At 37.4% G+C, this 17,140-nt stretch overlaps 1 protein-coding gene across 3 annotated transcripts in view; it reads left to right on the forward strand.

The window, feature by feature from the left end:
• Positions 1-226: 226 nt before the first annotated feature.
• LOC106081438 (uncharacterized) overlaps positions 227-17,140 on the forward strand; it is a 64,875-nt gene continuing 47,961 nt past the window's right edge. For all 3 annotated transcript variants that reach the window (XM_059367418.1, XM_013243376.2, XM_059367419.1), the window contains exons 1-2: positions 227-1,493; positions 8,375-8,470. In XM_059367418.1, the coding sequence (XP_059223401.1) occupies positions 322-1,493; positions 8,375-8,470 (1,268 nt within the window). In that variant the 5' untranslated portion in view covers positions 227-321. The remainder of the gene's footprint in view (positions 1,494-8,374; positions 8,471-17,140) is intronic.

Below are 17,140 nucleotides of genomic sequence, written 5' to 3' on the forward strand. Positions count from 1 at the left end.
ATTGTAACGTGGGCTATAGTGCGACAACAGCACCCATGAAGATGTCAATAAAACAAAAACAGAATTTTAAGGAAAAGGGATATTTTAGTTTGATACGAACTCGGCACAAGCGAACAACAATTGAATTACATCGCTTGCCGAACGGTTAACGGTTACTCCTACTTTTGTGGGATTTGGAAAATAAGAAAAACTACACAAAGTGACAAGTGAAGACGAGTGAGAGCATTGCTTTGGTAGTAACGTCAAAACTAATTTAAATCATATTAATAGGAAAAATTTGGGTTTTTGTTTTTTTCTTGTCTACAATTAAGTGAACGGAAAATGATACTAAATATGCCCGTAACAAATGGTGCAATAACATCTGCTCCCTCCGCGCAAAGCCAAAATGATTATTGTGATTTCCTAAAACGCAAATACCCCGAAAATGACATCAGCAGTCCTTCCAATCCCGGCGCAACAGAGTCGTCGCCTACACCCTCGTACCCGGAAAATTGCAGCACTAACACAAATGATTGGAAGAAAGCAAGACATATGAATGAACGGAGCTGTTATGAAATGGCTCCAGTCACGAGCTCCACAAACTCCTACAACAACAATGATCATATTTCTGCAGAACTTTCAACAAGTAACGTGAGCACTTCCATTACACAAACCTGTGATGTGACAACGACTGCGGGTGCCACCTCCGGCACTTTTAACATCATGTCCAATTCATCGTCCTTCATTAATGATCTGTTTGCTTACGACTCCAGTCTGCTGGTGTCCACGACTTCAGCTGGAGCGGAAAATAGTCTCTGTAATGAAGAGCCCACATACGCCACACCATCGACCATTTGTGTGAACACAACACAGCAATATGAGGAAGACAATAATGATAATTGGCAGGCCACCGATTTATTGGAGCTCGATCACCGCTACAATTCCAGTCTGCAAACCGAAATTACTCATCTGAATCCAACGGTTTCACTTAAGCCACACGAGGAAACTTTAGTTACATTGGCTGAACAAAAACATAACCTACATTCCACGCCAACACTCCCGATGCCTTCCCGGTCGCAGTTATCAAGCGAATCTAGTTATCTGTCCCCAACTTCTAAATCTCCATCGGTAAAAGAATGTCCAGAGATGGCGGTTCACCAGGTCATCGACAATGAAATTGATTTCGAGGATAGAAATTTGTCTTGGCTTCTAAATTTCAAATTCGACGAGTTTCCCCATCTAAGCCCTGATTTGGCTGGTTCGAATACTAAAAATTCCAAATTCCAACACATCTCGGGGCAACACAAAAATTCGAGTGGATCTTCTCAAATTGCAAGTGGACAATGCAATAGAAACGGAAGTGCTAGAGAGCGTTCGAAATCGCCCAAAGTCGTTAACAAAATGGGGAAAAAATTCGAAGAACTTGTCATGGAAGTAACATCAGAAATGGATGGCGCTGATATGGTAGTGGCAGAAAATGTTGTCATTGAGGATACTTCATCGCCACCGAGAGTGTAAGTATAGTTTGAAAGGATAGGAATTGATTGTAATGTTTTTTAACAATGACGCTACGAAAGTTCTGTCAGCATGCTGAATACTTAAATATTAATGCCTATATAAACAAAGCTTATACAGCTTTAAAGAAAGTTCATTTGATAGATTTCCTTTATAGAACTGTCAAAAAAAACAATTTTGGCTTTTTAGCTCATTTCTACTTATATCGATGTTTTAAAGAAACCCCATATGGAATTTAAACAGCTACAGAGAAACACATCTCCTTTTGCCTACTGGTCAATATCTCATTCAAGAAACTTCCTTGTATCTGTATTGTCCCTACTCGCTCTTCGTTTCTGCGGGGGAACCCATTCATTTGGTTTTTCTGATATTTTGCCTTTTAACACAACACCAACAATCCATCTCTCGGATTCAGTAAAGTAGAACAACAACAGTGCAAAGGTATTTTATATTTTAAAAAGTGAAATGCCGCATAAATGCTTTATACCTACGTGGTGATTACGACGCACGCGCCCTGTGTATAGTTTACAATAACGATGACCCTTTTTACTATGTCATAAAATGCAGTAAACATGCGTCTGAGTTCAAAGCTCTTTTACAAACAACGTGGGGCTATGCTTTTTGCATATCGTTTTTAATGTTAAAATAGATTGTGCATATCGAAAAGGTTGCCAAGTTCAATTTTATGTTGTAACAACATTCAAACTTAAATTTTTACCAATTATAAGCAGATCTCAATTGGCATTTCAATATTTTTCAGAGTTTATTTGTTGTTGGAGGTTGTGATACACAATTATAATAAAGGCCTTCCATTTTTCCACAACTCTTTAAGGTTTTGTATAATGATCTGCTGTATTCGTTACGCTATAAATAAAACTAAAAAAATTCTTATGGGAGTTGTTGTTTTCGCACATTCAAATACCAAATTTGGGACTGATATTTCTTTATCGCATAAATATAATCAAATAACGTATGTGCCTTAGAAATTGTTGTTGTGTTTTCATGTACCTGGCAGCCATTTGTCTGTTGCTGACATATCAGCATTTTTGTACCTAAGGCGAAACTAAAAATTTTAACTTTCTGAGTAAACATCCGCACTCGACCGAGCTATTCAACATACTGATAGCTCTTTGCTCAGTCAAAAAAGGAAAAACCAAGTAAAAGCGTTCTAACTTTGGCCGGGCCGAATCTTTGGAACCCACCACCATGAATCCTGCTAAATGTTTATATAAACTAAATTTCGTTGAAGGGCATTATTTTATTCTACATACCAAACTTCTGTCAAACCAGCAAAATAAAGGTTCTAGGAGCCGAACAAGGATAATCGAGAGACCGGTTTATATGGGAGCTATATAAGGCAATAACCTGATTTGGACCGTACTTGACACAGTTGATTAAAGTCGTAAGAGAATACTATGAGCAAAATGTCAGTCAAATCATACGAAAATTATGGCTTTCAAGAACTCAAGAAGTCAAAGCGAGAGATCGGTTAATATGGGAGCTATATCAGGTTGTAGACCGATTTTTACCCTACTTGACACAGTTGTTGGAAGTCATAGCAGAACACTAAAGAACAGGGGCTCAAGGAAATGAGGAGATCGGTTATTATGGGAGCTATATCCAAATCTGAACCGATATGGCTCATTTACAACCCCCAATGACCTACATCAATATTAAGTATTTGTGCAAAATTTTAAGTGGCTAGCTTTACGCGTTCGACCTCTATCGTGTTTTACACTGACGAATGGACATGACTAGATCGACTCAAAATGTCGAGACGGTCCAGAAAATATATATTTTATGGACTCGCAGATCAATATTTCGTGGTGTTACAATCGGAATGACTAGATTAGTATACCCCCATCCTATGGTGTGGGTATAATAATATAATGTTACATTTAGTTTATGTGCAAGCCCATGGTCTTGCTTTGTCCATCACTGGTTTATATGCTCAAATACTCACTCTTTCTCTGTAATAGGAGAGACACGAGACAATAATTATTGGTCCGGTAAACGATTAATCGCTTGCTGCTATCGGAACAATTTTGCCATTAGAGAGTTTTTGGTTTTACAACAATAGAAATGTCCTTTTACCATAAGCGGATACGTTCAATAATGCAACGTTTATGGCTAACGTTTGATATATTGAAGCGAAACTTCAATAAACTTTTTATTGTAACTGTGAAGTTTCGCTTCAATATATCAAACGTTAACCATAAACGTTGCATTATTGAACGTATTCGCTTATGGTAAAAGGACATTTCAATCGATATCTATATTTCCGCAATCGCTTCGCTTCGCTAATCCTTAAAATAACTTTTTAAGGACTTTCAGGAAGGACTTTCATAGCCAACGGTCCTTCACGAGTCTATCTTATTTAATTTTCTTTTCGCGTATGTTTGTGGACCCTTTAGATTTCATATGAAGTCTTTATCTTCATATGAATTTAGACTCGGCCTTTTTAAACTACCTACATTGTCAAGCCGGAGAACAATGTTGAATGTTACTTTTGCAATGAATATCATCAATGAGAAAATGAGTCTGTTTCTTCTTAGCAATTTTTTTTTCAATGTCCCGATCAGACCTATGAGAAATTTTGAGTTATTACGTACGAGGGTTGTCTTTTATATTTGGGGACTAGAAAATTCAAAAATTCTTAATCATCGAAAATCGCTTTATTGTTTTTCGAAATATTCCCCATTAAGATCTATACAATTTTGCATGCGTTTGAACCAATTGTCAAAGCCCACTCTGATTGAGGTATCTCCAAAACATGCATTCTGAACGCAACAACCGCTTCTTCAGGTGGCAAAAAACGTTGACCTCTCATTTTATTTTTTACGTATGGGAATAATAAGAAGTCATTCGGTGCTAAGTCAGTTGTTTCATGTTTTTGGAGCATTTCTTTCGACCAATCGGCCCGAGCCTTTATGAACGATTGACAAATTGTGTGGAATCCATCGCGAACAAATTTGTTGACGGTCAAATGTTCATGCAATATTGAATGTATGCTGATCCCACTAATGCCGAAAAATGTTTACGATTTAATTCCATATGTCAAATCGTTCTGAGTATGTATAACCTCAAAAATGTTAAGCTTTTCGTTGGCAGAGTGCAACAAAAGGGTTGTACAATCCCGATATATAAAAGGCAACCCTCGTAGCATATTGTATACGTATCGTATACAAACAGTGATCCTTTTCGTCGTATATCATATCAATTCAACAAGTTCCATAATATCATAAACATATCGGAGAATCAAGACACATTAAAACCATAGCTGAATTATTTTAAAAGTTGTTATTATTTTTTTTTATTTATTATTATATTATTTTAATATATTGCATTTAAATAGTTACGGCCTTCTTGACAAACCTTAATGTAGATTTAAAATAGGTTTATTTGAAAGATTTCCTTTATAAAACAATCAAATAAACCTATTTTAAAGCTACATTAAGTATTGTGAATATGGCCGTTAGTTTTTACCGTATGTGAAGGCCACAGGACTGCCGTCAACAAACTTGGTTAACCCGAAGCCTTTCGGGTCGACGCTGTTAAGTTAAGAGCGTTAAGAGGGTTAAGAGCGTGGGCGACGAACGAGCATGTAATACTGTGGAACAGCAAAACGAACGGTCGGCAGGACGACGAAAGATCCCATGGAAAGATCCGGGTTGTGTGACGATGAGGCTTTCACTGAAAGGAAGCTAGCAGGGGGTAGCAGATAGGACAACATGCTCACTTATGCAAGATTGGTGCGGCAAGTGATATCATGTGTAGGGCATGCGGAGAAGATGATGAGACGTTGGAGCATTTCCCTTGTCATTGTCCGGCTTTCTCGTCTAACAGACACCGGCACATTGGTGGGTACACAATACCAGTCATAAACCAACAAAGGGGCGTGGTATGGAATACATTTGGGGATATGGCAAGCAGCACGGCACTCCTGACTTAAATTTTCTTTTTCAAGATTACTTTTTAGTATTTAGAGTGCACAACAATCCGGTTACTGGCTTAGGTGCAAAAAAGAAAATTACTCCACTTCATATGTTTCTACCAAATGAAGACATCCAACTACTACAAACAAACACACTTGCCCTACTGTTACTCGAAGTAATCGTCGATTTCTATAAGAGTAAGTTTTCAATGTAAGCATATTCGCAGCCTACACTGTTTACGGTGTGCCTCCCAATTTGTTTAATAATTTTCGCATTTTACTCTTACATACCTTCCATAATTATCCCATAATGTCCCGTTCGGTCTATGTGTCCATTTGGGGGGCATCTCCTTCGGGACTTGTTGATAGATGTCCTATTCTTCTCTCATATATCTTTTTATATCCTCCACCATAGGATGGGGGGTATACTAATTTCGTCATTCTGTTTGTAACTACTCGAAATATTCTTCTGAGACCCCATAAAGTATATATATTCTTGATCGTCGCGACATTTTATGTCGATCTAGCCATGTCCGTCCGTCCGTCTGTCTGTCGAAAGCACGCTAACTTCCGAAGGAGTAAAGCTAGCGCGTGAAATTTTGCACAAATACTTCTTATTAGTGTAGGTCGGTTGGTATTGTAAATGGACCCTATCGGTCCATGTTTTGATATAACTGCCATATAAACCGTTCTTAGGTCTTGACTTTTTGAGCCTCTAGAGTGCGCAATTCGTATCCGATTGGGATGAAAGTTTGCACGACGTGTTTTGTTATGATATCCAACAACTCTGCCAAGTATGGCTCAAATCGTATAAAATCATATAAACAGATCTGGAGACTTGACGGTTATTATCCGATTTGCCTGAAATTTTGTACGACGGATTCTCTCATGACCATCAACATTATAATCTGAATCGGTCTATAGCCCGATATAGCTCCCATATAAATCGATCTCTCTATTTTACTTCTTGAGCCCTCAGAGGGCGCAATTCTTATTCGAATTGGCTGACATTTTACACTGGTCTATAACATATAATTTAATTGTGGTCCAAACCGAACCATACCTTGATATCGCTCTAATAGCAGAGCAAATCTTTTCTTATATCCTTTTTTTGCATAAGAAGAGATTCCGGGAAAAGAACTCGACAAATGCGATCCAGTGTGGAGGGTATATAAGATTCGGCCCGGCCGAACTTAGCACGCTTTTTCTTGTTTTCAGTTCCTTTTTTCCAATCGGTCCACTTTTGTAGAAAGGGGATCTTTGGAGTAGGGTCGACTCCCTGACTCCCGTCTACATGTCCGTTTATGGGTGGTTTTTGAAGATAGGTTGCCCCCTGACAATTGACCCCAAATTTTTATATAAATGTTCTGCCTTCGGAGTAGTCGCTGAAATGTTTGTTTCCCGAGTGAAATTTCACAGCTATCATTCGTTTTTATTTTCATACCAAAAGGCGTTTTGTATCGCCACTTATGGTCTTATTTTTTTCGCAAATATATATAAACAAAAAGGAAAAAACGAACTGTTGTAGTCAATTAAACATACAATAACGATGCCGACAATGGTTTCAAGAGTTGTACCTATTTTTTTTTTTTTTTTTGGAGTATTTTCCCCCTTTCGACGTTTTTTATATGGAATTTTACAGCATTCCGCGTGAGAAGCTGAATAGAATTCTCTGCTTGAGTTTCGTATTCTACTCCCAAATATCTTTCAGTTGAGTATTATATTGTCCCGATTGGCCTACTCTACGGTTTGGATAGTGTTTTGGGGGTAAGAGGGTGGGGCTGCTTCCTTACCGATATTCAAAAACATATAGCCTACAACACTTTTCAGGCCATCCTTGACAATATGTGAAAATTAAAAGAATTCAGATGAGCCATTTTCTAGTCTATACGTAACAAACTAACAACCGTATAGATCCAAAAACGGCTAAACCAATTTTCTTGAAATATTCGGAGAATATTATGTGGGCTTGGAAGGGGCACCCGCTCACCTTTATTCTAATTTTCAAAAACTTTCGACGTATTAACCGATCGTGACAATATGGTACTCAAATGAAAGGGTTTGAAGAATAGAGTACGAATATAGAACCAAAAATTGAGTTGAAAATCATTTTTCTAATGATGTGTTAATTTTTCTTTCGAGATGAACTTAGTGATCGGAAATTTGAATACAATGGAAAATGAAAGCCACAGAAGATACACCACACCAACCATGATTTGACGAGTTTCGAACCCTTGGTAAGGAGGGTCATCATCAGAAATCTTTAGGTGTAAGGGCTTAAAAGGTCGTATATTGGTAGGTTGTATTTATTTATTTCGAAGAAATTAAACGTTCATGTCTCGTGAGGTATTTCCGAAATGATTACGAATATGGCACTAAAAATTAGGTTCAAGTAATGGGGAGCTCCCCCAAAGTTCATCATATGGTATTTGTCTTTGTAATGACTAGCTGTCGAACCTTTGAATAAAGAACCAAAAATTAGGAATTAAATTACGATAATTTTGAAGAAAAAAAATCATAGAATAAAAATGCTGACAACACAATTGGTAATGGAGATTAATATTAAGTGAGCAGTAGTAAGTGAGCAACATATTTTTCGCATGGAGTAAATGAAGGCGCAGCGAAGCGGGCGAACGAAGCACAATCTAGTTACCCATTTCCGAAATTAACTTACATTTCCAATTCAAGTTCTTAAAGTTCATAATTATGTTTCAAATAATCAACTGACAGAGTTATCTGTTCGTTTTTGAGTATTAAAAAACAAATAAAGAGTAAATGAATGCCAATAACTAACTTTTATTTTATTTTCTCTCTTTAATTCCACAATACAACACAATTGATGTTGATGATGATGATTATCCAAATCCCCTTTGGTGTGAAACGTGTGGTTGGGGTACATAAACCGCAAAACAACATTGCCTTCCACTTCATATTTCATCAATGAAGGCCCAAGAAACCACCATTCACTTACACGGAACTCATTGAATACGCCCTTGAAGATAAGGGTGAGCTGACTGTCTCCGGCATCTACACATGGATATCGTAAGTATATAACTGTAGCTGTAACAACGCCATTTTGTTCTCATAAAATGTTCAGAAAGCTCCACCCTTAACAAATTACTGGAAATGTTTTCGGTAAGTGGGGAGGAAACATTGAAGGACAATGGTTAAGGCCAAATACTCCATATTTGCTTTTTTCCACCTTCTCTTGTTGAGCTTAATATACCTTAATCAACTTTATTTTGTTTATTCATCTGAAAATCAAAGTGCGATGCTATTTATACAATGGACAATTGTCAACTGAAAATTCGAATAGTCGTGTATATTTTATTGACTAAAGCTGCTATCACACGAGACTTTCCTTATGAACGTTAAATACGAATAGAGCGGGCTCTAATCGGCGTGTATTCTAATGTGTATTGTATTTTTTGTTCAAAAATGTGTCTACATGTATGTTCGATTAAATACACGCTCGCTTTAAGAGTTACACATTTGTTTGAAATTCCACTTATCATATTAAATTTATCGTATGTATCACACGATGTGTACAACTTTCAGAGTTCATATCTCTAAACATACATATGGCAATTGTGTGATAGCAACTTTAGCTGATGTTTACAAGAAATATTTTATGGTAAAAGTCAGTACCAAGTAAGTGTCATAAGGTTTGAATCAAAATTTGTTCACTACTTGATTTTGGGATATTAAGGTTTACAGCCAAATAAAGGAAAACAAATTTTGCATATCCACCACCATGGGTTTTTGGGAAACCTTGTTATTTTGACGCTAAATTAGGGAGCAAATTTACGGCGAAGCTAATATTTATTATATAAAAATTAGATGTTGCGCTTTGCTTGTTTTTGGGAGTATACTAATTTCGTCATTCTGTTTGTAACACCTCGAAATATGCGTCTGAGACCCCATAAAGTATATGTATTCTTGATCCTCATGACATTTTATGTCGATCTAGCCATGTCCTACCGTCTGTCCGTCCGTCCGTCAGTCTGTCGAAAGCACGCTAACTTTCGAAGGAGTAAAGCTAGGAGCTTGAAATTTTGCACAAATACTTTTTATTGGTGTAGGCCGGTTGGGATTGTAAATGGCCCAAATCGGTTCATGTTTTGATATAGCTGCCATATAAACCGATATTCTCATCCGATTTGGCAGAAATTTTGTACAATGACTTCTCTCATGACCTTCAACATACGTCACCAATATGGTCTGAATCGATCTATGGTTTGATACAGCTCCCATATAAACCGATCTCCCGATTTTGCTTCTTGAGCCCCTACAAGGCGCAATTCTTATCCGAATGGACTGAAATATTAGACACTAACTTCTACGATGTTCAACATTCAATTCATTTATTGTTTGAATCGGGCTATAACCTGATATAGCTCAAATAGCATAACAGTTCTTATTCAACATACTTTGTTTGCCATAAAAAGAGATACTGCGCAAAGGCCGAACTTAGCACGCTCTTACTTGTTTTTTGTTAGTTTGTTTGTATGTCACCTTAAAATTTTCACGGATGGTAGTGGATGGCCCCCCCGATAGATATCCGCGAGAGGGCGGACCCTCCCGGAAAATAAATCAAATGGAGAAAACAGTAAGTGCTGATAAAAAACGTGTTTTGGTATGAAAACAAAAACATTTGATTGTTGTCAAATTCGGCTCGCGGAACAATTAAAAGTTTCAATGAATATTCCGAAAGCAGAATAGAATAACAAGCTTTATGGAGGAATATGCTGTTGAATGGAATCAACAAATTGTTGTACTTTAAAATCTACTATCTAAAAATTGTAATCACGCCTTGATGTTCTATAAAGGGTTTTTTTAGACGTGTGGTTTTCAGAGTTTTGACTTTTAGACTCCTGTCACTGGATTTATGCTTAAAGTGAAAAAATTTTCACAAAAGTATTATGTTATCATTGAGATTTTTTCACCGGTGGAACGCGAACATAGTACCAGCCTTTACGCAAAGAAAATTTCATTTGAGCTGCGTACCTGCAAACAAAATTTTCGGTAACGGTACCGGTAACGAAAATTTCGTTTAGGATATGTCAATGTATTTCTTATGGTAACAATAATTTCGCCAGAGGTGCACATTGCGCTTTACTCGTAACTTATCTGCGCCTGCCACTAAAAAACTCCGAAACATGTTTCAGCATTTTGTTTGGTGAATTCGTTAAGCATAACTTGGGAGTAGACCAAAATGTCATATAAATCAAATGTATTTATTGAAAGTACAACAATTTTCATAAAATTACAATTCAATAACATTATCCAACACTAGTTAAATTTTCCTAAACTTTTTATGAAAAAAAAGTTTTGATGTCAATGTTTTCACTGAGTGTGTGTTTATTTTTATTTGTTTATAATTCCACATGATGATATTTGTTATTGCAACCGGCTTTGCGCCTTAGGGTTGTTAAGATACCCCATGAGTACTACCTTTATAGTTGCTAAACGCTCAAGGAAGCGTAGTGTGGTATCTATCTCTTCTTTTGTTTTCATTACAATATGGCGCAACATATGTTGTGTATTTGTATATGTAAAGATGTGTAATTTTAATTTATTACTTCTTCTACAGTTTTGGCGTTTGCCAGGAAGCTATGCCATTCTATTGTTGTTTTGTTTTTATCGGTGTTTGCTCTTTTATTGAAGTTCAAGAATTCCATTCATTTCTACAGTTTTTAAAAAAGAAAATCCCATGCAAAGACTAATGGAATAGCAACAAGTTGTTAATATTTGTATACAAGCGTATATGAAACTTTGTTTTTGTTAAGTTTGACAATGGGATACATACACGTACAGACAAATGAGCACTTTGACAAAATTGAAAAACGGAAATTCACCACGTTCTTGCAGCTTAGACAGAATCAGAGCAATAGTCAAGGCAAAAGGTGGTAATATCGAGCAGAATGAATGGATTCTGAAGTTCAGGTTACGTCCACACATTTTGGTCATTTGAATCATTAACAAATATTTTCAGGATATAAAAATGTTGTCGTTTGAATTGATAACACTTGTGCCAGTTGCCCTGTAAACCTATCCCCCGACACGACTTCTTGAGCCGCAAAAGCTTAATTTTAACTAATACTTAAGGTACACTTTTAGAATAACTCCCCAGTGGGAAAAGGTAATCAATGGGATATAAGAAGGTAAGCGATAGCCTCTATATGTCCGTCCGTCTGTCCATCTGTGTGTTGTAATCACGCTACAGTCTTTAAAAATGGAGATATTGAGCTGAAACTTTGTACAGATTATTTTTTTGTCCATAAGCAGGCTAAGCCCGAAAACGGGCTATATCGGATTATATCTTGATATAGCCTCCATAGAGACCAATCCGCCGATTTAGGGTCTTAGGCCCATAAAAGCCACATTCATTATCCGATTATCTGAAGTTTAGGACAGTGAGTTGTGTCAGATTTGGCTATAGCTGCCATATAGACTGATCCGCCGATTTAGGGTCTTTGGCCTATAAAAGCCACATTTATTATGCGATTTTGCTGAAATTTGGGATAGTAAGTTGTGTTAGTCCCTTCGACATCTCTTTTCAATTTGGCTCAGATCGGTCCAGATTTGGATATAACTAACATATAGACCGATCTCTCGATTTAAAGTGTTACGCCCATAAAAGGCGAATTTACTGTCCGATTTTGCTGAAATTTGGGACAGTAAGTTGCGTTAGGCCCCTTGATATCTTTCTGCAATTTGGTCCAGATTTCGATATAGACTGATCTCTCGATTTAATATTTTGGGCCCATTAAAGGCGTATTTTTTGTCCGATGTCGCCGAAACATACTTCTGCAATATGGCACTTATCGGTTCAGATTTGGATATAGCTGCCATATAGACCGAACTCTCGATCTAAGGTTTTGGGGCCCATTTATTGTTCGATGTCGCTGAAATTTGGGAAAGTGAGTTGTGCTAGGCTCTTCGACATCTTTCTGCAACTTGGCTCAAATCGGTCCAGATATGGGTATAGCTGCCATATAGACCGATATCTCGATTCAAAGTCTTGGCCCCGTAAAAGCCGCATTTATAATCCGATTTCACTGAAATTTGACACAGTGACTTATGTTAGGCTTTTCGGTTCAGATCGGTTTATTTTTATATATAGCTACATAAAAGACCAATATTTTGTTATAGACAGGTCAACAATGACTTGTACTTGTAAGTATTTAGTCCAAATCGGAACATATTTCGATATAGCTGCTATGGGGCATAAGGTATGCATTTTCACCGGATTTTGGCGAATGGTAGTTTACATATACACCCGAGGTGGTGGGAATCCAAAGTTCGGCCCGGCCGAACTTAACGCCATTTTTACTCGTTTTTGTTTGGTTATTGTTTCACAATGAAAGAACATCTTTACTTAATTTTTTATTTGGGCGTTACTTCCAAAAATTTGGCTATTATTTCATTATATTGATTTGGGGTTTATTTCATGTATGTTGGGGACTATTTCATTTTTTGTTTTGAGGTTTATTTCATTGGGTGTTATATCGTAGTGCCATGGTAAAAGTCCTTTCCTATTAAAGCAATTTCTTTGGATTTATTGTTTATATCCGATTCATTCATAAAACAAATAAGCATATACTATAATGAAATATTTTTTCATAAAGACCATATTATTGCACAAAAAATGTTTGTCAACTGTTTCCAGCTCTTATTGCAATATGCCATATCGATGTAAGCTCAGCTGTTTGAAGCTCGTTTCATCTTTTCGGCATTTAAAATTTCAAGGTTCATACAAAAATAATTTGAAACCAAATAAAATAATTTTTTATCTAAAAACTTTTGTTCACAAAAATGAAGGCAAAAATAACTTGAATCGGATAGGAAGCAAAGCAAAAAAAGCACTTAAGAAGAAATGTTATTAAAGATTGCGTGTATAAATCATATATGAATTTACATAGTTTCACAATTACCTGTCATTTTTCAAAGCAAAAAACCACCACCACGAAGGCAGTCATGAGGGCGACCATAATTCCTCCCTCCCACTGCACCACTGGCAAGGATAACATTCCACCTGCTTTCTTCGCTCTGGCTCATCGGCATCGACTAGGGCGGTATTTTATTGACTACGAAACTATTCCATTAAATCAAATACCAAATGGTTTTTTTTATGAACACAACGGGAGACAGATAGACAGACCGAAAAACAATATTCCTAGACTGTTTTCCTTTTTCATTAACCTCCATTAGCCAACCAACCAGCCGTGTTCAAATTTACAAGGAAGACCTCAGGTTAGTCAATAAAGGGGGTTCGGTAAGGTGGTGAAAGATATGGTTGTGGCTGTTTTTTGTGAACACGATTTGAGTCTTGGGTGGGGATTTAGGCAAGCTAATCACCCTTTACTTTGGACTATGTAATGGGAGTTTTGAAAATAAATCATAAAACCTATGAAATGTACCCTATGTGAATGCTTAATAAATAACTACGCACATGAATGGGAGAATTAAAGCCATGAATTGTTGACAAATTCAATGCAGGCACACCGATACCATTATATCCACCAACATAGGATGGGGCTATACTAACCTAGTCATTCCTTTTGCAATACTTCGAAATATTGATTTAAGACCCTATAAAGTATATATATTCTTGATCGCCTCGGCATTCTGGGTCGATCTAGCCATGTCCCTCTGTCGAAATCTCAATAGCGGTCAAACGCGTAAAGCTAGCCGCTTAAAAATTTTCAGATATACTTACTGTTGATGTTCATGTCGTTTGGGATTGCAAATGGGCCATATCGGATCAGATTTGGATATAGCTCCCATATAAACCGAACTCCTGATTTGGCTTCTTGAGCCCCTGGAAGCCGAAATTTTTGTCCAATTTGGCTTTAATATTTTAGATAGTGTTCTGCTATGGTTTCCAACAAATGTGGTATATACAGTTCTAATCGGTTTATAACCTGATATAGCTCCCATATAAACCTTTCTCCCGGTTTGTCTTCTTGAGCCCCTGGAAGCCGAAATTTTGTCCGATTTAGCTAAAATTTTGCAGATAATGTTCTGTTACGACTTCCAACAACTGTGCCAAATACAGTCCAAATAGGTCTTAAAGCTCCCATATAAACCGATTTAACTTCTTGAGCCCTTACATTTTGCATCCGATTTCCCGATTTCTTCTTGAGCCCTTATAAGCCCCAATATAGCTCCCATATAAACCGATCTGCCAATTTGACAACTTGAGTCTTTACAAGCCGCAGTTTTTGTCCGATTTGGCTGAAATTTTCCAGATAATGTTCTGTTGCGACTTTCAACAAGTACGGGGGATATATGTCTATTATCTGATATAGCTCCCATATAAAGCGATCTCCCGATTTGACTTGTTTAGTCCTTACAAGCCTCAAATCCGATTTTGCTCAAATTTTGCATGCGGTGTTGTCTTATGACTTTCAACACCTGTACTGAGTAAAGTCCAAATCGATCAATAACCTGATATAATCTCCCATTAGTTTGTATAAATTTTTAGCAGAATCCGTGGTGGTGGGTTCCCAAGATTCGGCCCGGCCGAACTTAGCATGCTTTTACTTGTTGATATGTACATTAGACCATCCCACAGTGGGAGAAAATGGAAAAAAAACTAGTAAAAAATATTGAGGCCACCGTATCGCAGAGGTTAGCATGTCCGCCTATGACGCTGAACGCCTGAGTTCGTATCCTGGCGAAACCATTAGAAACAATTTTCAGCGGTGGTTTTCCCCTCCTAATGCTGGCAACATTTGTGAGGTACTATGCTATGTAAAACTTCTCTCCAAAGAGGTGTCGCACTGCGGCACGCCATTCGTACTCTGCCATAAAAAGGAGGCCCCTTATCATTGAGCTTAAACTTGAATCGGACTGCACTCATTGATATGTGAGAAGTTTGTCCCTGTTCATTAGTGGAATGTTCATGGGCAAAATTTGCATTTGTATTTTGCAAAAATATGCCGTGTGAGAACGGGTAGGGATTTCTCTTTGTAATTTGAAGTGGTTAGAGCTGAGGTGTTATCTAGATTGTGTGCAATTTCAAGCCCCTAGGTGATCCGGGCGCTTATTGGCAGTCCCCTAAAATTGGTCACCTCGGCAATTTGCAAAATTTTTAGGGTCGCTAAATCTTCATTTATGGTCTGATTTTCAAAATTTGTGGAGAGTGCTCAAAAACCCTACAAAAACGACCACTTGAGGCATACAATATCTCCACTGGTTTTGGGGATATACGAGTTTTAATTATTATTTGTTGAAATTTTGGTAGAGATTGGCTTCGTATATTTGAATTTTCGAAGGCATTGTGCCCGAAATTTGAAAATCGGACCACAAATGAAGATTTGGCAGACCCAACAATTTTTCGAAATGCCGAGGTGACAAACTTTAGAGGTCTGCCAAGAGGCGCCCGGACCACCTAGGACCCACATTATCTCGATAACACCTCAGCTCTAACCATTCTAAACTTCACAGATATATCTCCACCGTTCCCACACGGTATATTTTTAACTAGTTTTTCTCGATTTTCCTCCACTGTGGGTCCTATCAAATAAGAAAGAAATGCTTTTTTGCAAATAGAGAAACGCATACCCTCCATTTTTTCTTTTGATCCTAATAAGCGAAATACCAAATATGTTGACAATCGACACTATAACACGTCCCGCAGCGGCTTCCAAAATTAGAAAAGTGAATTTTTGGGATTTTTTTGACACTTATTGTTAATTTAACACAAGTTACAGTGTACAGATCGACATAGTGCACAAATTGACATATCCGTCGAATCGCGATTTCGTTCACCTGTCTGTCCGTGTTTTGTAATCAAGGTACAGTTTGCGTTTATTGTCCAATCATCAGGAAATTTTACACATCTCTTTTTTAGCCAAGGAACTTACGCTATGAATTTTGGTGAAAATCGGCTATGATTTACATATTGCTCCCATATATTGGAGCACCGGTTTTCACTTAAATTGTCGTAGTTGCCCCAATTTTTAACCGATTTGCACGAAATATCATATTTTTTTACCCAACTGGACTAGAAAGAAATTGGTGGAGAACCAGAAAATATATTCAAGATTCGACTATTAGGTGCCATGCATCAGACGCGGTGGATGGCAAGAGCAATTTACTTTTTAACAAGTAAAAGCGTGCTAAGTTCGGCCGGGCCGAATCTTATATACCCTCCACCATTATCACATTTGTCGAGTTCTCTTTCCGGCATCTCTTCTTAGGCCAAAAAAAGATAAAAGAAAAGATTTGCTCTGCTATTAGACCGATATCAAGATATGGTCCGATTCCGACCACAATTAAATTATATGTTGGAGACCTGTGTAAAATGTCAGCCAATTCGAATAAGAATTGCGCCCTTTGGGGGCTCAAGAAGTAAAATAGAGAGATCGATTTATATGGGAGCTGTATCGGGCTAACGACCGATTCAGACCATAATAAACATGTATGTTGATGGTCAACAGAGGATCCGTCGTACAAAATTTCAGGCAAATAGGATAATAATTGCGACCTCTAGAGGCTCAAGAAGTCAAGATCCCAGATCGGTTTATATAGCAGCTATATCAGGTTATAAACCAATTTGAACCTTATTTGACACAGTTGTTGATAGTAAAAATAAAATACGTCATGCAAAATTTCAGCCAAATCGGATAGGAATTGCGCCCTCTAGAAGCTCAAGAAGTCAAGTCCCCAGATCTGTTTATATGACAGCTATATCAGGTTATG

This window comes from Stomoxys calcitrans, chromosome 4, assembly GCF_963082655.1.
Source record: "Stomoxys calcitrans chromosome 4, idStoCalc2.1, whole genome shotgun sequence".
Lineage (NCBI taxonomy): Eukaryota > Metazoa > Arthropoda > Insecta > Diptera > Muscidae > Stomoxys > Stomoxys calcitrans.